Raw genomic sequence first — 23748 nt, 5'->3', positions numbered from 1 at the left:
ACTTTTGTTAACGATATAAAACGGGCTGAATAGTTTTTACAATGAAAATTTTTCACAAATAATTTAAAAGTTTTTTTAGCAAATGATATTATTAAGTCCATTAATTCAAGTACTTGTGTAAGTGTATCATGATATTACAAAGAAGAAAGTATGTGCATTTATAACTGCATAGAGTAAGTCAATTAATTTGTTGTTAATTATCTTAATTGGAGAGTTTGCTTCAGTCGCAGCGAAAGTCAATAATTCTAGGATCTGTAATTAATTGTGATACACAATTAAATAGAAGAGAGTTAGTAAATATTTTATAAGGCCGTTCGGTTAATTGCTGAAAATGTACAAATGTATTACAGAGGCTGTTGAGTAGTAACTCTAGCAATGCTCAAGTAAATGACTAAATGAATTAATATGAATTTAGGTGTATCAAACTTTGCATTTAATAGTAGAGAAATTTAAAAATGATGTTTTTTTTTTATATGTTGAATAAGTAAATACTAAGTACCAAAATTCTTTAATAACAGTATGTAATTTTAAATTAATCATCTTGCTTCCTTATTATTTTTCCGAACTAGTTAAATTGTATGGACTACATTTTTTTACTGAAAGAATGTTTCTTTACCACATTTAATACAATTGATTAATTTACAGTGGTTTTTCTAGGTATCCTTGGAAGGATATGATTAAACATGTGTTTTATCTTTAAAGAAATAAATAACTTATCCTATAAAAATAATATTTGAGCTAAATGGTTAACAAACATCATACATTTACCAATTATAACAAACTTTTATCACAAACCCTTGACATATCGACATCCTTATATTTAATTTGTTAGGCCTACATAATTGTATATGTTTTATATGAAATTAATTGAGCATTGCAAGAGTAAGGAACTAGTTTAAATTTTACAATGTTGGTATGAATGTTGTTGTAAAGTTGCCAGCACTGATCACTGTTAGTTGACTTGTAAATAAGTTCTTGTTGTCAAATGTCAGTCAATAAATATATTATTTCGAAGTTTGATTCCTTCTTAAAGTCCTGGGTACCTTAGACATAATAATAAAGAAAATAAACTCCGAGCTGTGAGTCAGTCACTCAGTTGCTAGCGGTACAGATTTAGGATCCAAAAGGGAGCGATGTTGCGGGGTCAGATCCTGGTACCTGCCGATAAATTTGATCAGTACAGTTCAACTTTTGTACTGTACCAGCTCGCTTTACAGGATATGTTCTACAGAAACAGACAGGCCTGAGACCTATGTGGAAGGCCCCCAACATCTTTTAACAAAAAAAATTATAATAATTGTGTCTTCAAGAAGCTACAGCTTAATTTCACCATTTTGCTAGAGAAAAACAAATCAAAGGTATGCAAAAATCTCAATACAAATTATTCATGTGACATCATCATCTAATCTAAATAGCAAAGAGTACAAACAGATTAATGATAAGATTAGTTCTCGCAACCTAGATCTTGCGGCACCAGAACATTACTGGGCTAATTGAGGTGCTGACGGAATTAACTGCCGTTAAACTGAAATAAAAAACATTTCCATTATGTAACAAATGAGTCTACTGTCTACCAACACTTTAAAAGAATCACAATATATGACAAACATACAGTTAGTATCAAAAAGTGGAGTCAGTTACTTTGTTATTAAGATTGTTTTCTTTTTCAAGAAAAAATTAAATTTCAAAATCAAACTAATACTGTTTGGTGCCATCAAGTGATTTAACAATTTTTAAATTGGCTTGAAATAGTATATTTATTCTACAAGGTCAGGAAGTAGGTGTTGAGGTACAAGTATGATGCATTTTATGCGAGTACTGAAAACATCTTCCTCGGTGAGTCAAGAATGATACTTTTTGCCACCTTACCAGCAACAACTATTTTAAACTACATTTAAACAGAATTTCATTTTTTTAAGGTAACCTTTTTGATATTTATTGTGAAAGTGTAATATACCTGTTCAAACGAGTCTAACGTTTATTGAGCAGCTTTATCAGAGCCTACAAAAAAAACTCATATTATGCCTTTTTTAGGAGTAAGAGCACTAGTAAATTTACCCGTAATGCACCTGATTTTACTCATTCCTTCCAGCGAACAATGACCTTCTGGTCTTTAAAGATATACCAGTAACCAGCAGTGTAAAGTGTAGTGAAGCAAACTGGTTTTCGTACATTTGGACTTATCACAAAAAAAGCCATTACAATTAAATTTTCCTCTTTGAACTTAATTTTTTATGTGCATTAATTCTGGAGAAAATCCAGCCAGTAATCATGATTTTTCCAGTTTAATACCGTCTAGACCTTCAGCCCAGGATCAACGCTGTTTTGGTTAACTGCCTCTCTGCCTGGATAAAAATAGAGATTGGTAAGCCTAGATAAATTAATGTATAACTGATTGAAAATTAATCTAAAGATTTTCCTTCCCTCCTTTTCTCACTAATAACATTGAATCAGGTCCATGCAGGTCTGTTTGTTTTAATACAACACAAAATTAAAAGAAAAATACTTTTTTAAGCATAGTTTTGGAGCATATTGTCTGAAATAGTATATGAACATGCTTCTGAAGATGAGCTGTACCTAATAAGTTTGAAACATGAAAAGCATTAAATGAATATTTTAACACCTTCTAGTGTATACTAAGTAGATTTTAATCTATAATTGAAAAAGATGTATTAATACTTTATGTATTAATAGTGTGTGTATTTTGTCCCACCTAATACGTCTATAAAACAAAAGGATTCTTCCTATTATCAAAATACTTTGAATTTCACCTCCTTTTTATAGCTTGAGCACAGAGGATGCATTTCATTACCAAGTAAAGTGATATGACTTATAGATAACACAAGGGTTTTCAATGAAACAAGAAAATTCAACTCACAAGATTCTGATATATATTTCAGAATTTTACTAAATAAGTACTAAACATAAAAATTGACAAGTAAAACACAGTTTTCAAATTTTACACCAAATTTGAACAGAACATTCTTTAGCACCGGAAATTAATACAGTTTAACTATTAACATAATTAGAAAATAACGAGTAATATCAATCAGCATTCTTTAACTAATAAATGTGTGATGCATGTTTTCGCTTGTCAATAAATACAAAACAAAGGCGAGAAAGTTTGTAGAATGTTTTAGTGTAAATGCGATGACAAAATGTATTGTTGATGTTGTCCTTAACAGAAGCAATAAAACAAAGTGAACCGCCAAACCTCGGTACCAAGGTACGTCATACTGCGGTTCAGTCGACATCATTGGTTGAGCCAAACACAGCAAGAACAATACAGATTGTAGTGGCACAAGAAAACTGAAATACTTTCAAACATTCGACACGAGCGACAATATATAGCACTAAACAAAGAACACAGACTATACAAAGCAACACAATTACAGCCATAGGCTTATAGCGCAGCTAATTCTTCTAGAAAGATTCATAATACAAAAAATAATATTGCTAAAAACATCGAAGGAAGTTTGGAGAGATCATACCTCGTAGAGTCGGGCGAACTAAAATACTTTTGTACTCATAGGTTTGAAAAGAGGGTATACAAATTTTGAATTTTACTTGATGAGGCCTTTAGCTTTGAACAAGTCGCGCATGAGGTTTTTTAGGTATTTGATCTCCCGTCCCAGTTCCGTTAGCTCTGCCTTGAGTTGATCGTTTTTCTGTAGAAGCTGTTTTTCTTCCCCTAGGATCTCTTCTATCTCTTGTTTCTTCTTCATTCGATACCTGGTGGCAGCGTTCTTATTCTGCTCTTTTTTCCTGAGCTTCTTCTCTTCCGGTGGTGTGCGGGAGTAAGGTTTTGTCACTCTCCTTCTCTTAGGAACCCTGACATCTGATGTAGATGGCATTGTCCACTCAGGATCGCTGCAAGCAAAAGAATAAACTTATCTTCTTGTTTCGTAACTTTAATTTGTTTAAACATAGAAGCCTTATACAGCCTAGATATTGTAATTGGAATAGAAAATTACACAAAAATGCCACTAGTAAAAAAACACAATTAAGACAAACTCAACCATTTTGACTTATTTGATAAAAATAATGTTAATATCCTCGACACATTTTATTTTCCCAGTTTGTAATTTTATCAGCGTTTCCAAGCTTTTCTGTAGAAAAAGGCTCTATTTATGAAATTATTTTTAATTTCAATACTGAAACAAGAAACGTAGTAGGCCTACAGTAATATTTTATATGCCTTGGTTGAGGTTTCCTCATGTTAAGAACTTTTATGAATATAGCATTTCTGATTCTAACTCTGAGGTATTGAGTTGACTCGATACTTAGCCTACTTGAGTACTGGACTTTTTCGACCACAGAGAAGTAAGGTACAGAGGAAACATTCAGTGGTCGTGGTACACTAAATTCCAACGCCCTTCTTGCCCAAATGTACTAAAAATGCTCACGGTCAAGGAAGACCCTGTGCCCTTGCAATTAAAGTTTCCGCACAGAGCTTGCCGTGCGCCTCTTCCTTACTCACCACAAGTATATTTCCAGCGCAACATACCAGAGCTGAAAGCGCATGGTTGTCCCTTAAGCGTGTTTCCTTCGTACCTTACTTCTCTGGGAGTGGACTAAATACTCAACTCATCACATAAACAATAAACCTGTCCTCACCTGTAGCCGCTGTCGGAGGTGGATGGTGCAGGGCTGGACACTGACTCACTCTCACACTGCGAGTCGACCGGCGACTCCACTAACGACTCCACCCTCATCCTGACCAGCTCGTCCAGCTCGTGGGGTTGCATCTCCTGCAGCATGGTGAAAACGAGGTCCTCACTCCGCGGACTGTCTGGGGGCGTCAGGGCGTCCTGCAGCAACTCCTGCATCAGCATTGGCTGCTCCATCTGCTGAGGAACTATGTACTGAATGGGGTTTATCACCAACGTTTGGTTGTGAGGTTTCATAGCGACCACTTCGATTCCAGGTGCAGTTGGCTTCATTGCGATGTCCATTGGAGTAGGGATGATTGTTTGCTTCACGTCCATGGGGGAGGGGATGGTGGTGTGTTTCCCGATGTCCATAGGGGAGATGCAGTTCATCTGGGGTTTCATCGCGATGTCCATGTTGTTGATAGGCTTCATTCCGGGGTTGATCATGTCCAAGTTTACCAATGGGGGCGGCAGGTCTTCGAAAATCGGTAGGTCGATCTTCTCCTCCAACCAGTCCGGGAACGGTTCTTCTGTAACAATAAATGAAGAAAAAATTAATAACTATATTCAGTAAGTAAATGATGAGTAACTATAAAGTATTTAGAATTTACAAGTACAGCAATAACTAAAAATGTTCTATATGTTTTGGAACAAGTGTAAATAAAGATTAGTTACCATATTATTGAATCTAAAATATTTTAGTCCACTTGAATTGTTTGGTTCTGCTGATACAAAATCTAGATATTGTAAAGGAGGGTAGGCTTGGCGAGCTGGATTGATGACCTATGGTTAGGGCTTGCAAGCTAGGAGGCATGCTCTAGGTATTTATGTAAACTCTGAGGGTCTTCAGTAGAGTTTTAGTTGAATAAATTTCCCTCTTTAGGTAGCGGAAAGGGTCAGTTGGCCAAGCCGGGTGCATTTCCTGATACAGGTTTCCATTGGAAGTTTGGTAAGGTCTTGCCTGAGAGTTAAATACTCTCTGTGGAGATTTTAATGGGAAGTTTTGATTAAAAGGGATTTACAATAAAAGTTTTAAGCCTTTGGGTTCTAATTACCTGATAAAGTGAATATTAATTGGTTATGGCTAATTAGTAAAGCCAGTTAGGAAAGTAAATTCATTTGGGAGATATTTTGAGTTATAGTCTGAGCTGCCTCCAGGATGCTTTTTTTGCCGCTCGAAATAGTTTAGCTACAATCGGTGGTTCTACAAGTTAATTAACATAAATTATTATAAGATTTAATAGAATTAAAGGTTTTAATACTGTATGTAGCAATTATCTTAAAAGCCTTTGTCTCGGAAAATGTAAATATGTTGCAATGTGTAAAAATATAACAAACTAGAAATATTGTTTTTTTAGTTCACAAATAGCTAATAAAAGTAATTTTAAAGCGCTGTATTCATGTTTTATTTCCTTTAAATGGTGATTCCAAGTCTAAAGGTAAAGTAGAACCTCCCGTATTTGGCCTCAGAATAATAGTCATGCAATATCTGAGACAGAATTTTTTTTGTTTCCTTCTCTTTAAATTAGTTCTCTTTTTCTATCCTCTTTTTTGGCTCCTCTAATCATCCAACATTTTCTGGGTTCAAAACAAAGTGTAATCTTCCACTGAACGGATATGAGTTGTTGTCCTGTGTACTGACTATTTCTCAAATAAATAATGTTTCACATTATTACTACGGTCAACTTAACAGTTGTAGGCCTACTCTCACGTCATTTATGAGGGAAAATTCCAAGGACTTCAACACTTCATTTTGAAGCAGGTTGAGAGCTCAACCACAAGCTTCGTACAAATAAAACAATACGCTCCATCTATTTTCTGCCGACCCTAAATATTCTGCGACAAGCTGCAACCATTGACACCCTTGCTGTCAAATTGACTGACTATAAAGATGGAGAGGGAAGTAAATATTGTTTAGAATAATGAATTATCTGCAAGATCAAAACAATTTTTACCACGCCACGCGGCTTAGTTTACAAACAAGATAAGAGATGCGGGCAGAGTTGCCTCGTGTCCCGGCAGTAGCTAGATTCAGGTGAAATCTCGCTCACCTTGGTGGGAAGGACAACATTAACTAACCTACCCACACCTAGTCATAACTGTAACACGCAACTTGTCTGCGCTTTCAACTATCACACATTTCTTGACATGATTGTTTGGTGGGACTTAACAACATTTTGTGATTGTTTACCCCTAGCACTGATAACACTGGTAACAGAGTAGGGACTGAGATGGTTTGAAACTGGATCCTGGTGTCATTTTTGTCATTGGAATCAGTCTTAACTCAGTTAGAACAAAGTTAAGAAATCATTTAACTCACAGTTAACCTTTTTTATTGATGTTCTTTGATCCTGGATCACTTCTTGAATATTAAAATGGTATAAGATTAACTGTTTCCATCTGTAATCCTAAATTTGATGTATTGAGCAGCCGGTTTCAAGGTTATAACCTCATCATCAGGCTCTTGTTGTCACTCTTGCGAGATCGTCGAGTTTTAGAAACATACAAAGATACTAACATTTAAATATTTAAATAAATAAAACATGAGACATATTGACAGACAATTAACATGACAAAACATTAAATTTAATCAAAATCAGATAATTTTTGCTTGAGTTATCATGCTAACAGACTTATATATATATGAATTTGAACGGATAGTGTTTTTGACCTCTAGGAACATCAAAGCGAAAAAGAAAATCAGTCCCGGGCCCAGGTCTTACCATGAGAACTACGGTAATAGCTTAATCCCTATATGGGAAATTCACTAATATGGCTACAACTTGAATGCGACAATGAGACATGTATTTAATTTGTATAAAAGTATATATTTCATTTGCCTATTGGGTCTGATGATGATTGGAGTGTCCAATTGAAATCGATTACCACTTACCATCTTTTATAAGTATTTACTATCTTATGAGTCAACAGTATATGTGTAAATATATTATTGCAGTACCGGTACTTGTTATTTGATATATATTTGTAGCCTACTTTACATGTACTATCCTGATAATTAGACCAATTCGTAAATTACAAGGAAAAGTGTGGTTCGGATTCCACTATAAACTGTAGGTCCCTTAGTTGCCATTAGCTGTATGGGCTATTAATTAACAGCTGTGTCTAAGGAACATGTCGGCCTTAGTCACTAACAAGACTACAGGATCGCGCCACTCATCCTACACTCATCCTTCACTCATATTTGGGTTAAAATACGCACATAGTGGCGTCCCCATCTTAAATAATTGAATTGAATGTATTTCATGGAAGTGTATGTGTAGGCCTAATCCTTACCTAAAGATTTAAAAATTTTTAATAAAAAAAATATATTTTTAGAATAAGCCAAACTTAATACCTACTCATTTTGTTTAGCTTAATGGGTCATTTTTAATACTTTTTTCAGAAACTTACTGATGTATACATAAGTGTAACACATTTCATATGTAAAAAATATTCTTTAACAAATTTTGGGGGTTCAACAAATTTTCGAACACAGCCTCAAAGAGCGCATCAAGTGTGATTATCAGGCACACAAATAATCTACACCAATTCTACATAGTCAATTGGAAATGTCCAACAAAGTCAACTTTATTTTCCATGTAAAGCTTATATACAGAAAGTGTTAACCAAATGAACAGTTGCATTTGCAAAGTTTGACAATATCTTGAAATCGTAGATATTTCAAGTAATTGACTTGCTTCCTATAAAGTAAATATGGGACAAAAAGTATTCCCAAAACTAGATGTATCAACACGTGTATTAACTCAAACATTCATCTTACAAACATGTTCATTATAGCAATATACAGTTTTTTGCTCAATAATAACCATACTGACATATAAACAAGTTGGATTATGTTAAACTCATTTTTTCAATAAAACTGGCTTATTATTTTGATTCCTCCACTAAGATTTTTGATCAATAATCCATTGTTCTTAGCTTTTCACAGAGCTTGGCGCTTCTCTAATCTAATCTGCTTAAAAAAAAACAAAAAAAAAACTGGACTATATCTGGAATACAATGTGTTTCTATACTAGGTAAAAATAAGCCTTTATAAGTTCTTTAGTTGATAAACAACACTGATATATGCTATATAAAACAAATTAACGATGGAATTAATCATGTTGATTAGTACAAACTAAAGAAGTCTTGGTTTCTTTATTTTAATCGTATAGTAATTTATAAAAGAAAATGTCCGTTCTGCATTCTTACTTTATTTGTGCAACAGATAGTCCTACAAGTCTAGTAAAAGTCTGCTTTTTTCGTTAGATTTTAGAGTAATGAATATTTTTTTACTTATAAATTGTACATGAAAAACATTTTAAAACACTTTAAAAGACCTATATAGACTTATACAGTATTAAGACATGAGATAGTATATGTAAATAAGGTATAGTAACACAGAATCAATTATTTAAAACTCAAAACATCCCCATTCCAGTTTATCTAACGATGATTTGAATATTTTGTAATGCACTTTTAAATTTGTAGTAAGTCTTCTGTAATTACTGGTTGTGGGTCTACTGACATGTGGTTAGGTACGGCCACAAGTGCATTATGTTATATCGCTTTGTATAGTTTAATATTTAAACTAACCTGAGTTTAATATTTTTAATATTTTTATGGATACAATTTTACTAAATTTAAGTTAAAACAATAAAATTTCTTGGATTGCATATAGATGATAAATTCAACTGGGACAGTCATGTTGAAAACGTTTGTAATAAAGTCAACTCAGGCATACATGCATTAAGACAGATGTCAAAATTTAGTAGTTTAAAAACCTTAAAAATAGTATATCATTCCTTAATTGAATCACATATTTTTTTTGGTTGTGTCTTTATGGGGGCACATCAAATTTTAACCTAAATAGCATTCTGGAACTTCAAAAAAAAAGCAATTCGCATTATGTTAAAACTAAAGTCAAAAACATCTGCAAAAGAGCAGTTTAAAGAAATAGGAATTATGACTGTTTTTAGCTTATACATTTATCAAATAGCCCTTTATATTAAATAAAACCATGAAAGATTGCCAAAATTGAACTCTTTTCATACATATTCAACCAGAAAAGGTAATGAATTGGCGTTCAACAGACATAATTTATCGGTTTATGAAAAAATTCCATCTTATAGTGGTGTTAAATATTTCAATAGCTTACCTGACAATATAAAAAATATAAGTAATTTTAATTCATTTAAAAAACGTTTGAAATTATTTCTCACCAACAGACCCTTGTATAAATTAGAAGATTTTTTCCAACTTCCTGAAATTTGATTTTTTTTATAATAACAATGTTCTTTGTAAGTAGTCTTAAGTTTAATATTGTGTTTTTATAACTGACTCCATTCTGTACAAAATATGCAATATGAATAAAGTTATTTTGATTGATTGATTGATTGATTGATAGACCTATTTTGTTATTTGTTTCTAGTCAAATTGTACCTTACTTGGTTATTTACTTTAGTTTCTTATTTGTTCATATTTATTCATTTCAATTAACTTTAACTTAAGCTTAATAGCCTATACAATTCTTAAAGACTGGATTCATCAATTAGAACAAAATACTTGATGTATTGTTTGACCTGTCAATGTGTGTAAATGTATAAAGACCAATCTAATCTTAAGTCTTATGTACACTCTATTTAAAATTTGATGGGCTCAAAAGTTTATTTCAACCTAAATATATATTTCCAACCACGTGAAAATTACATTGTGCGTGTAGTCTGCAATTTTAATGATAAATGCAGCCAGGCAAACGCAGCTTGTGTTTCAGTTTTCTTAGTGACAACTACGCACAATCAGAGAGGAATAGTACAAAGTTTATTTTCAGCTGTCCCATTTCACCACCTGGAACTATGTTGTAAACCCTGGAAACTGGACACCAAAATCCAGACACCAGAGTGGTCGGGCCAAAACCAACACGATCATCTAGGCCATGGTATTGCACGTGTTTGATAGAGGTTTTGCAAAAACCTTAAACGTTTAGAATTGTTGGGAGGTGATAGACGTTTGTCACTGGACTTTCATAGGAAGCTTCCTATCAAATGTCTGAAGGTGAGTTAATTAAGTGTTTGACTCATGTTCTCTTAAAATACAAAATGTTTGATATAAGTACCAAATTGTTTCAGTAATTAATTATGAACGCTAGTTGTTTAACAGGGTGATGGTGTACACTGTACAGCTTATTTTAATGGATGTATGTTTGTTAATTAACGTATTTGCTATCCGTTAAAAACTAATGATTTTATCTACTTGTAAACTCAGAAAACTATGATAAGAATCAATAAAAGGTAACTCAAGGAGTACAGGTAAACAAACAGTTAACTAAGCGAATTTTAATTTTCCTAACTGGATTTTTACTAAAATATTCCCTAAAAATGTTATTTATTATCTCCGTAACTAACCTGATAAAATACAACCCTTTGACTATTTTAAGTTTGTGCACTTAGGGAAGGGTTAGTAATTTTATTTCGGGAAGTGTCTCATCAAGACCTTTTATTTAAGTATGCAGTTGATGTGTGTGCAGCTAATTTTCTCTAAAGAATATATCCCCTATTCGCTTTATTGATTTAGGATAGTCTCACTTTACTTTGTATTTTTATTTATTGTTTTATGTCAGATTGTAACAAGATAACCCCTGAAGATTAGGAAACCATTGTGTACTTTACCTTCATCATTTCAATATTAATAAAGTTTCTCATGAGAAATACAATTGTTTTAAACCAAGCCAGAAGAGTTAGTACATATTTAAACTTAAAGTAAAGAAAGTTTAAAGGTAGATTTTAAGTATTCAGCTAAACTTATGTGACAGCTGCCAGTGGGTGTTGCTGTAATATAGTTGGTAGAATAAGTTACAGATACAGAACCACTCAACAATCAGAAAAATGGAAATGCCATCATACAGGTTTCAAAACATGGTAAATGTTTTGATAATTTAGTTGGGCCATCGGCCATCTCAAATTACTACACAATCCGAAGGATATTGAGGCAAGTGTAACATTTCAAGCATAATGCAAATTAAAAATACTTATATCCCAATGACCTTTTTAGTGATAAATAGTTTTACTACTGATTAGATTTAAAACAATTAACTTCATATTTAAATTACATAGCCAAGAGAAATTTTTATATCCATAAAAAGCACATGCACAAAACTAAAATACCAATCCTAATTAATTCTTTTTTAGGTTTTGATATTAAATTGCTTGTTTGGATGTAACAACAGTTTAATGCCAGAATCATAGTTCCAGTTTAGATAGGTAGTAAGCTCATAGGAATTTCAAATCTTAGACACCCTGTACATGCTACGGGGAGAAAGTGGTCCAAGGAAAACAACCAGTCTAGTGTAGGTCGCAGTTTACTTCCTCAATTTGACTTCCTCCAACTTGAAATCAAACATAACTGAATCTAAAAGCAAATAAAATAACGTGCAAGTCTGTTCAGACTAGTGTCAATTAAATGGATTTAATCAATAAGGTAAAGTAAAGTAAATTGTATTGTTTTAATCCTTTTATATAATACGTTAAGGAGATTTCTACGAAACACTACTTCTCCGTTTATAATGGACGGATTTTTACAATCGATGTGTCAAAATTAAGTATTTTTTTGTGTAGACGCCCCCTTTCACCAATTCTTGAAACAAAAGTCCTCGGGCTTTGCCCCCCAGGCCATCTAAATCCCAATGTATTTCTTATGAAGAAAAGATTTTGTTTATTTAAACAGACGAATAATTTGTTTTAATTGTATACTAACACAGCTGTTCATAGTATACACATGATACACACAAGAGCATCCGTTTTCAGAGTGGATTTGCTTTTAGTTTCGATGAGTGGAGTGATTGATTACATTATCTTTGAGTTGACTCTTTTTAAGTCATCGGAAAGTATGGCCGTTATTAGTTTTGAAATAACACCTGTAATACTTTGCAACTGCTCGAATTCGAGCAACAGGTGCACTAGTATGAATTATTGTCTGAGTATATGAGTTATAGTGCTCGCCTTCAAATCTGATGATCGCTGGTTCGATTTCAAGAGGGATCATTTCTGGACCTAGATGTCATTTGTCATTGGGCTATCTATTATCTAACAATGGATATTTTTTATGTTTTGAAAGGGAACGGTCCAATCCCTGGTTTTGGTGACAAAATCTAATAATTGACAAGGATTTGGATCATTCCCTTTAAACTTTTATTTTACAAATTTGGTTCCAAATGTCCACTCTGTGAACATTATTTAAAATAATTTATAACCAATCATCTGAAAGAGGGTTGAAAACACTTTTAGGTTTCCTTAGAGGAAAAGTAATACAAACACTCTCAATGTGACCAACTGTCAATGTTTTCCCAACTTATCTCGCAAGCAGACTTTGATCTGTTTAATGTTCTGATCCCATATTATGAACGGTCATTGATCTAGACTTTTCTCATCGGCTATGTCATTTGATTTTGAACGGTTTCTCTTTAAAAGTTTAGGGGGTGGGTTTACAAAATAATTATTATTTATACCGTTTTCAATTTAAATGCCTAAAAAAATTAAATGTTTTATGTGTCGTGTGCAAACAAACAAAACAGTTAGAGCAATGTCAGCTAAATATTTAAAATATCAGAAGACTAAATTGCGATTAACCATCGATCTATTAACTGTCATATAGAGGATACAGTCAACTCTTTGTAATTCAGACACTCAATAATAATATAAACTTTTGATAGTTCAAAATAAAACCTCAGTCATTAGGGAATCTCTTAATATTGCAAAGTTTTACAATGCATTATACACTCGGTATTTCAAAGTCCAAGCAGAGGGCAAACTGATTTGGAACATGTAAACTTAAACTTAAAACACGTACCGTAATTTAATTTGGTAAATGATTTTGTAACTAACTAAAAAATAATCTGTTGTTTGTTGTAAAGTAACCAAAATAAGTTGTTTAATTGTAACGTTCCGTCACCATACATGATACAGTAGTATATTTAAAAAATGAACTCTTTGTAATTAGAATGGTTTATTTCCCCCCCGATAAATCAAACCTCTAAATAATTCCAAACTCTTGATAACGCAAATTGATTTGCTTGGACCACTTGTTTCGGAGTATGAAGAGTCTATTGTATGTCTAAGAATTGTTAAGGTGTAGCAACCAGGCCTACATGATGGGGTTTGACCTTAATTTTGCACTCACTTACAGCTTCGGTCAATTAATTGAGAGGTAGCCAACCTCTTAAAGAAAAAATAAATAAATACACATTTCTATTCAAATCACTGATGATTTTTTTGGTTGATAGTTTAACATAAAGCTTGTTGGCATCACCTTACTTCTGTACATATTTAAGTGCATTTTTATATTTCCATATTTTAATACAAAATGCCTATTCTAGTTTATTTGTTACTGAATTTCTATAGTTTGTAATTGTTGTTACACGTCATGGTTTTGTTCTTAGTAAGGTTAAAAATATTTCTTCATCAGTAAATGACTTCTGTTTCTTTTAAAGTGTTTAATATTTGACTAAATTACAAATTTGTTTTAAGTCGCTACACTCAGTTAATTTGTTAGCATAGTATGTAATCTGAATATTGGTATATGTTTCTTTAAATTCTCAAAATAATTTTTGAAGGCTTTATCAGTCTACTTTGCAAGAATCAATGTGGTTTTAGCGAATTTCCCTATAGGGAAGTAGCTATTACCGTAGGTCTCATGGTAAGACCTAAGCCCGGGACCGATTTACTTTTTCATTTCGATGTCCCCAGAGGCCAAAAACACCATTCGTTCAAATTTTTATATATCTATTCATATATATATCTATTTTATATATATTCAATAAATTAATAACTTAAAAAAGGGTACTAAATGTTTAATTATTTATTTCATTTATTAATATATATATATATGTGGCCATCCGCACGATAACTTGAGTAATTTTTGTCCGATTTTGATCAAATTTGGTTTGAAGGTGTAAGGTGGGATAAACTTGAATGAGTTCGCGAACCAGCATGATCGGACTATGGGAACGGGGGTTTATGGGGGGTTTTATGGGGTAAAAATAGGTTTTTCCCATTTTTGACCCTAAAAACACGAAATTTAACAATTTCTTTTTAAACCATTTTGTAGAGCTTAAAAAAACAAATAATTTAGTATATTGAAGCGTATTATGTGCCTAATTGTTACGGAGAAAATTCAAAAAAATTGTAATTTTGAAATTCCCATGTTATTCTTATGGAGAATAAGTCAACTATTGTAGTTTGCTTGTTTATGAACATATTTTGATCGATTTTGGAAAATACTTTTATAAACACATGTTACCTAAACTTATGGTATAGGAAATAAATGTGCTATTTTTATGGAGGCATTTTAGTGTAAATCCAATCAGGTTAATGGAAATTCGCTTAGTCTGCAGGTTTGCTGCGGCGGGGGTATTTAGTATATAATTAATTTGTCAAAGAATCTGCAAGACTTGGATTAAGCTTTAAAATCTCTAATCAATATACAAATTTTTGTAATGATGAATCAATGTAAAACTGTGTGGCATGCAGTTGAATTTATAAGACTTTGACTTGATTTGAGTGTTAGCAGCATGTCATAAAATGGGCATAATGGTAATTACTCATAGGTAAGATGATTTTAGAAATTGATATTATAATCCAAAATATTAACATCTGATGGTGGCATAAACAATGTTTTGTATACACAATTTTTCTGATTCAAAAGATGCCATAAACTGCTTAGCTAAAAATATAATTTCAAGTCAACAGAAATGTGTAAAAACACACCAATTAACACTATTAAGCTATCTCTGATATTTCCAAAATAGTTCTAGATAGTAGTAATGATCTTTGAGTCACATTTTAAAAATCAGGAATACAGGAACCATTTTATCACTTAACAACTGATAAAAACCAGTCACAGGAAAATATTTACTGTGATATTAGCTTGATGTGAGGCTTTAGCTTTCTAGAAATTTTATGAGATGTTTAATTTTTAAAAGAAAAAATTACTAAAACTAATATTTTGTGTGGTTTTAAGTTTTGCTTTTACAGTGTACTATGTATTTTTCAATTTACAAATTCCAAATGTATTTATTGTATCAATTAGCTTATTAATTTTTGTTTATCAACCTCCTAACTTCCTCATCTCACTTAGATGAATGCAAATATTGTGAATTTCAATAAACATATATAAAAAGTCAATGGTAAGTATTGATATTACTATCAACTTAAACCAGACAGTCAGCCAATATTTTTTGAATGACTAATAGAGAGTCAATTATTTGCTTTCATCAAACAATAATGGGTCTGAATGTGAGTAATTCTAGCATCAAGGTTAATAAAGTAGAGGCAAGGAATTTTAAATGTTTTAATCTCATCAGCATATTTTCCATTAACATTGACAAGTATTTACAATCAATATTTGTCAAGGCAAAGGTATGAATATAATTCTTTCATTTTAGAACAATATAACACAGTACTACTTTATATTAATATTAATATTAATATTTCGGTTTTTGTTTTTTTACCACAATACAAATTGACAGATGATTGGTTGAGTGAACTGATGGGGGAGGGGAATAATTGAGTAGAGGATTAGAACAAATCCATTTCGAATCAATATTTTCGCATCACCTAATGATTTATAAAAACAGATAATCTTAGATCATTGGTAAAACCAGAACCACGTCCTTTCAGTAAGCAGAAAATCCACTTGTTTTGTTAAACTCTTAATGGATGATAAAGACTTCATGTAAGCTATGAGTAGATTGCATGTTCCTATAGAAATAGCAATGAAAGGGGGCGTGCAATGAAATTGGTATGGAAATTAAATTAAATCACCAAAGCTTCTAAATAAAAATGGTAAGTATACTCAAAAAACTCCACTGATTTTTCGGTAGTTATTAACTGCAGTACTTCTTCTACAAATTTAAAACCAGTAGTGAACTACCGACAGCCACAAGACGAGCTACATCAACCAGTATTACTGAGGTGTTATTTGTGTTGTTTTCGAGTACTGTACATGTAACAAAAAATATGTCTTCACATGAAACTTGAGTAAAAAAGATTAATACCATCATAAGAGAGGGGTTCAATTATCATCTACTCATTAGTGCGTTGGATCAGTTGTTGAATCCTGAGAAAAATCTCTAAGCTTTTAATGGCTAGAAACCTTTGACTATTGACACAAACACACGTAGACATTCTATCCTCATGTTTAAAATGTCCTCAGTGTTTAAATAAAAATCTTCGTAGTTAATGTGAGCCACTGACAGGTTGTAAATTGCTGATTGCTGTAGAATACTCAAACTTTTTTACCAAGTCAAATGGAAAGCCTTATTGTATTGTAAGCAATAGGAACTGTTATAGCCCATCAACTATGTCGACCACAAAACATAAGGTAGAAAATAAAATATTAGACACTAGCGCATTCTGTGACTGGCTTAATCAACTATATTATTTTTAATCAAAAAAACTATAGCTGGTCCATATAGATGTGATGTCAACTTCAGTATCCGATAGTCAATGCTGGAAACTAAGTTCAGTTTTCATCGATTATTAGTCTTTCATCATTTTTTTTCATTGAAAAAAAAAACTACTGATCTAACTGAGTAACAAATCTAAAAAGCCTTCACAAACATCTCGGTTTAAAAATCACAGTATTGCCATTTGATCCTCATAGGTTACCAGAGAAGACCAAATAGGAGAAGAAAATCTACTCTCAGAACTGGAAACATTTTTATCAGCAAGATAACGATAATTTTCCTTTCTACTCGGCATCCACAACCCTACCAATTTTCCAGTTGGGCATATGCTACAAAAACTTTGCGAAAAACATCTCCACATACGAGTGATCTGATAATCTAATGGAGTCAGTATAATGACGAATGTTTATCTTAACTGTCACAACAGCCATGAACTGTAAACTGTCCAGTGGTTTGCCGTCGTGTTTTGAGGTTAATAGTCTCATTGATACAAAGCTTTGGCTGTCTGCAACGATACCATGATAGCTCACAAAATCTGCTGTTCTCCCACATAAAACATCTTGTGTTGTTTATCAATTCAATCGTTTTGTAACAAGGTTAAAATACACCCGCCGCAGCAAACCTGCTGACTAAGCGAATTTCCATTTGCCTGATTTGATTTACACTAAAATATTTCCTTAAAAATGTCAGAATTATTTTCTGTTTAGATAAAATTAGGTTTAATGGGTAATTTTAGTTTTGCGGCTACAGCGATGGTTATAAAGCGAGTTCTTGGTAAAATGTCAATAGTTGAGTACGGTATGTAATGAAAAAGTTTGCCAAACTTGATAAAAAAAAAAACCAAACAAAAAACAAACTCCAATATATAACAAACTAACTAAAACAGTTTACTTATTCATTCCTTATATAAACAGGATGGGAATTTTAAATTTAAAGTTATTATTATATTTTCTCCGTAACTACAGTGTACAATAATGTTTCAATGTAGGCCTACATAATTCTGGTATTTGTTTTGTTGGTTCTCTTGGCTCTACAAAATGGTTCAGAAAGAAATAGCAAAATATTATGTTTTGGTGATCACAAGGAGAGACCCCCATTTTTAACCTCATATACCCCTGTTCCAGGTGTTTTATTAGTTTGTTGCTGTACGGGTTGGAAAGTGTGTTAAAAAACTTTATATTATTTTTAATCATGGTGATTATTCATTCTGCTGCTTAAATTTTTTTCTTGCTCTTGATTCAAACACCAATAAATATTATGGTAATATTATTATTTATTTAATGGGTTGGTTAAAAATGTTTTGTCATTAAAGAAAATTTAACACAATTATGTGACGAAAATTTAGACTGTGAAGACTAGGTATATGAAATTATATGAAATCATATGAGATTATATGAAAAAAATTACTTTCTTGTTTTAGTTAACACCTAATCAGAACAACTTAAAGATACATTTTTTAATCTTGGGTAAAGAAAATTTTGTTAAAAACAAATACGTTCATTTTGAATAAGAAGAAGTGTTATTATAGTTACAAATCAAAGATACATTTTTTAATCATGGGTAAAGAAAATTTGGTTATAAACAAATACGCTCATTTTGAATAAGAAGAAGTGTTATTATAGTTACAAATCAACATTCTGGTGGGATTATTTGATATTTTTAAATGGAAAAACATATAGAATTAAGAATAGAAAGATTGTAACTCCCAAAGATTGGAGAAAAAATTTATGTAATCTTGGAACGTGGAAGACTGAGAAAAAAAGGAAACCTTTATTAGTTTTACCTCTTGAAATTATTATGTAGCAGATAAACTGTGGGAACTTGGGTGTCAAAATAAGGGAAAATTTTGAAAAATAACCTATACCAAATAAACCTAAAATAACTTTAAAGAAACAATGATACCACACAAAAATTGACCATTCCGACACTTAAACAATTACCTACCAAAATAAGGCGGAGACATTATCTGCGGCACATACATCTCTGGGTAGAACGACTCTTGATAGCCGAGGGCGAACATAACACAAGAAAATAACCTACTTGTCTCTATTATCAGACTTTTCGAACAGGTGGGATTGGAAAAAGTTTGAAAAAACGTTCTACACAGCGAAACTCGCCGTTCACCTTCTTTTCACGAGTTTCTGCGAGTTGAAGATAATAAGATGATTCCACATGAAAAGGTACTCGGGCGTCATACTACAAAGTCGCAACATTTGCACACATCTAGCACACGGTACACGGAGACACTACGACACTACACTGAGACTGGTCGGCTGGTGGTCTGGTCACACACTGACACTAGGTAGAAAGAGGCAGACCAGTGGACATCCCCCCCACTCACTATCACTGACCCATATCAATCACACTGGCAATTGCTGTTTGACACCACTTGGCTATATTTAACTCACATTTTACAAGAAATTCATTGATTGTTGATACAGTGATTATAGTATGTAGGTAAATGAATAGAATGTTTATTTTTTGGCACGTAATGTACAGGGCTTACAAGATGTTTTATCAGTGTGCAGTAATTCAATATTTAAATCCTATAAATTAATAGTTTCTTTGGCAATCATTTTTTAAACAAAAAAATTTAATAAATATTTTTTCAATTAATTTTATTTGGCTTGACTAAATTTTTTTTAGAATAATACTAGAAAAAACTTGTATATATTGCTAAAATAAGTGAATATGATGAGGTAAAAAATCCTTTGCATAATGTTTGATGATAATTTAAAACAACACATATTGTTATTTTCTATAAATTGTCATATTTTATCTAAGCAATGTGTAAAGAAATTTGTTAAGAAAATGTGTGCCTTGATTATAAGATTTAAAGTGGTTACTGGGGTGTTTCATAAAGGGTGATTATGTATGTAGTAAGATAACATAGAACCAAGAGAGAACATACAAATAAGAAAATAAAGAGATAAATAAAACAATATTCTAGATACATTAATAGATATTTAAGATAGTTAAAATTGTTATATATTTTATTAAATCTATATAAAGAATGTAAAATAAATCCAACCAATGTTAAAGGAGGGCACCGCACCAATGTCTTACATAATTATGTATTTTAACTTTACAACTCTCACATGACATAATACGTATGAAAGAATCATAAGACCTAAATCTTTAAGTTTGTGGCATCTTTTAAAATAATTTTCAACAAGGTAAAACCACAAAATTGACAAAAATTTGTTGTGGTTAAAACCTGCTTGTTTGAATTTCATTTTTTTCATAATGATTTAACAAAACTAGTTTTAGTTCGATGATTTACTTAACCCCCAATATTTTTGTATTTTCTAAACGTATGTTCAAAATGTGAAGTACAACAGATAATTGAGCTTTAGTGAACATTACAATGAGTTCTATAGCTATAATAATCACCAATGTCATCATAGTGACTAATATCAAATATAAGCAAAATTGATCTTCGCTACAATGACTATTTTAATGATTTAATATAATTATGGGTATTTATATTGCAATTTTTTCTCTCTTGTTAACAGAAAATCAAAATTTTATCAAAGCTGGGTAATTTTTACTTGAGTTATTTGAGCTAACAAACTTATATGAATTAGATCATAATGTAATTTTGGCCTTTGGAGACACCAAAACAAAAGTAAATCGGTCCCGCGTCCAGCTCAAAATTCAAACCTCACAAAATTTCTTGAACACTAAGGCCTCTCATCAATCTCCAAACCACAGTGATTGCAGTGATTGTTTTCCTGTGATTGGTTGTCATTATTTTTCAATGGATGGAATAGTATAGAAATTTTTTGAAAAGTGACTCAATGATCGCTATTATTCCCTATGGGATTCACTACAACTGATCAACTAAAGGCCCAAACATAGCAGATCTAAACTTGACTGCAGTACCTTCTTGTCTATACTACGATTATCGAAAGAAAGTGTCTAGCAGAGTGGCCGCGTGGCCACTGAGTTTAAGTACAAACATTCTATTTCACAAACTTGTGGAATCATAAAATAGAAGTTTATAAATTTTTGAATAAAGAGTTATTAAATAAAGGGGGAGTTAAGCACGTTTTAGTACATGTTTAAAATACTTTGTATCTTATTTTGATGAATTAATATTTTTTGTTATATTTGTAAAAACACGTTTTGTATAGAGTTCAAAGTTTGTAAAATTGAATGTTTGCTTTTGTTTCTACTTAAACTTGGTCACCGCGCGGCCACTCCACAACTTTCTTTTGATAATCGGAGTAGAGGAGCACCCATTTTTTTTTTAGTTAAGTTATACTCGCCAAGATAGTTTTAGAGAACAAAGGGTTAAAAATTAAAAAAAGTAATTTGAGAAACATCAAATGCACACAGATGCTTAAAAAATGCAGTCATAATACAGCAGTTTAAAATTAGGGCTTGATTAAGATTTTAAAATATCAATGAACAAAAAGTATTTCAAAATAAATATTTTCATCTCTTTTCAAACATTTCTAGACTAGAAAAAAACTAAACATAATTTCCTTAACCAAATCCTAACGCAAATAGAATGATACCTAATAAAGAAACTACTGTTAAAACCATTAATGATCTCCATAATATGCAAAACGTGTCGAGAGCTAGGAGGCAGAACCTTGACATAATTAATAATGACTAGATTAACCACTCGGTTTGGTCGTTTACTCCGACGGGTGGCCCTGACAAATGCACCCGGAATCACTAAAATAATTTCATCACGATAGTTTGCGACAAACGTTATATAATCTCGTATATGATTGTTGCAAAAGCAATAAATATGTGATTTCCTCTTTGATAGTGACGCTAAGGATTCAATGTTATGTATTCAGTCAGATTTGTTTATTGCTTCACGTTATTAAATTGCTTTCATTTTATCACACCCACCTTAAAATTCTAAATGTTTCTCTCCTCCCCCCTTCCCCCTACTAAGGTCATATATCATATTTAATAGCGACATTCTAGTCCCTCTTTGTAATTAATTATTTATATCCTATTTTTGATAAGGTAATGTGATTTGTAAATTTAATGGTTGTATGCAGCTAAAATCCCAAATTTGTTTTATATTATTTTTGTGTTTTTTTTTAAATTTTTAATTATTATTTTCCTAGGAGCGCTTTCACCCCTGCTCTGAAATACTTTTTGAAAACCTCTGCCCCATATGACCCAATAGCAAAAATTACAAATGCATGTTTTCACTGCTGTCCTTACAATAATTTATTTCCAATTTCCAAAGAAGAACAAATATCACATTTCAGCTCTATTGTCTATACTTTCAGGTGTTTGTTATTTCATTTTGTATGAATGGATACTGTAATCAAATATTTATTCTAGAATCCAATATGGTATTAGGAGATGACCTTTTATGAGATAATAATATCTACCTTCAAAGAAACAGACCTTTATCATTGAACTCCAGTATAGACGGAGGCAAAATTTGGACCAGGCCCCTATAAAAATGTTGTCTTCCCCCTTATAAGGTTTGATGATAAAAATATCATAGATAACAAAAAACTATAAAATTCATTCAATGTCAAGTTCCTATCACTACTAGTAATTAACACAATTGAACAATATTGGAGAAAATTGGCAATGATAATTTCAAAGGGTGCAGACAATTTTAGGGTCTTTGAATTACCTGCCCCCCAATGTAAAGTGTACAGGGTCTAAGTCATTGACTTAAGATTATGCATTAATAAATTCGCATATTGCCTAAACCACAAAAACAAACATTGACAGAGTTTTACTGCAGCAAAAAAGCGTATTGAGGGTAATGTTTAATTTAAGATCAACAGCCTCAGTGAGGCAAGCTAGTATACTAAACACTAAACATATTCATTCTTTTAATTTACGAGTCAATTAAATTTTTTTTGATCGATAATAAAATTGCAATAGGTAACATTGTTTGTAAATATAACACAAGATCACACCAATTGGTTGAGCAGCAACATTTTGAATTTTATAAGAAAAACCCTAGTTATTAAGGAAACAGTGTCACACCACCTTCCAAAAACTTTAAAATTAGGAAAAAATCCAAAATAAGATTTTAAAATTATTAAAAAGGGTTTTAATTAATTCAGCATTTTCCTCCATTGATTGTTCTATGTTTTCTTTTACTGTACTTTAATTTGCATTGATATGTTTAATTAGCTGGGCTTATTTTTTAGAGAAAATAAATTTTACGATAATTCATTTTTATACATATTTTTTATTGTACTTAAATGTATCAATCACTAGTTTTAGCAATTTGGACGAGAAAACTAGACACTATTTCATGTACCAAAATGCAAGTTTTATAAAATAAAGATAATATAATGATAAAGATGAATAAGAGATATGAGATATGGGATAGGAGTGACAATCTGCTACTGACCGAGATCAATTAATTGTTTAACTACAATCATTAATTGAAAACTCCCAATGATCAATGAGAGCTAAGTATTCAAACTCCAATAACATTTATTTATATAAATTGTAATAAGAAGAATCGAAAGCAGCAATTTTCAGATTTTTTTTATGATATACCATGTGTAGTTTGGAGTGTTCAAATTCTGGCATTATTAACATCTGTGTGCCATAAGTCTACAAAGTATTGAATAATACATATATTTCATTACATACAGACAAAAAAGCTGATTCCCAGGCAAAATTTAA

General features: G+C 31.8%; 1 protein-coding gene across 3 annotated transcripts in view; it reads right to left on the bottom strand.

Moving 5' to 3' along the window:
- Positions 1 to 2868: 2868 nt before the first annotated feature.
- The window catches only part of LOC129002033 (cyclic AMP-dependent transcription factor ATF-5-like), a 41619-nt gene continuing 20739 nt past the window's right edge, over positions 2869 to 23748 (bottom strand). For 2 of the 3 annotated variants that reach the window (XM_054429538.1, XM_054429536.1), the window contains 2 exons: positions 4618 to 5182; positions 2869 to 3870 (listed from right to left, as the gene is read on the bottom strand). In XM_054429538.1, coding sequence (XP_054285513.1) covers positions 3564 to 3870; positions 4618 to 5182 — 872 coding nt within the window. In that variant the 3' untranslated portion in view covers positions 2869 to 3563. Of the gene's footprint in view, positions 3871 to 4617; positions 5183 to 19056; positions 19361 to 23748 lie in introns of those variants that run through there. The other variant, XM_054429539.1, reaches the window with a different exon arrangement.

The sequence above is a fragment of the Macrosteles quadrilineatus genome, unplaced genomic scaffold, assembly GCF_028750875.1.
Source record: "Macrosteles quadrilineatus isolate MER2022 unplaced genomic scaffold, UCM_ALF_1.0 Scaffold_9__3_contigs__length_116548681, whole genome shotgun sequence".
Lineage (NCBI taxonomy): Eukaryota > Metazoa > Arthropoda > Insecta > Hemiptera > Cicadellidae > Macrosteles > Macrosteles quadrilineatus.
Note: the sequence above shows the minus strand (reverse complement) of the source record. Positions and strands in the feature narration are given on the sequence as shown.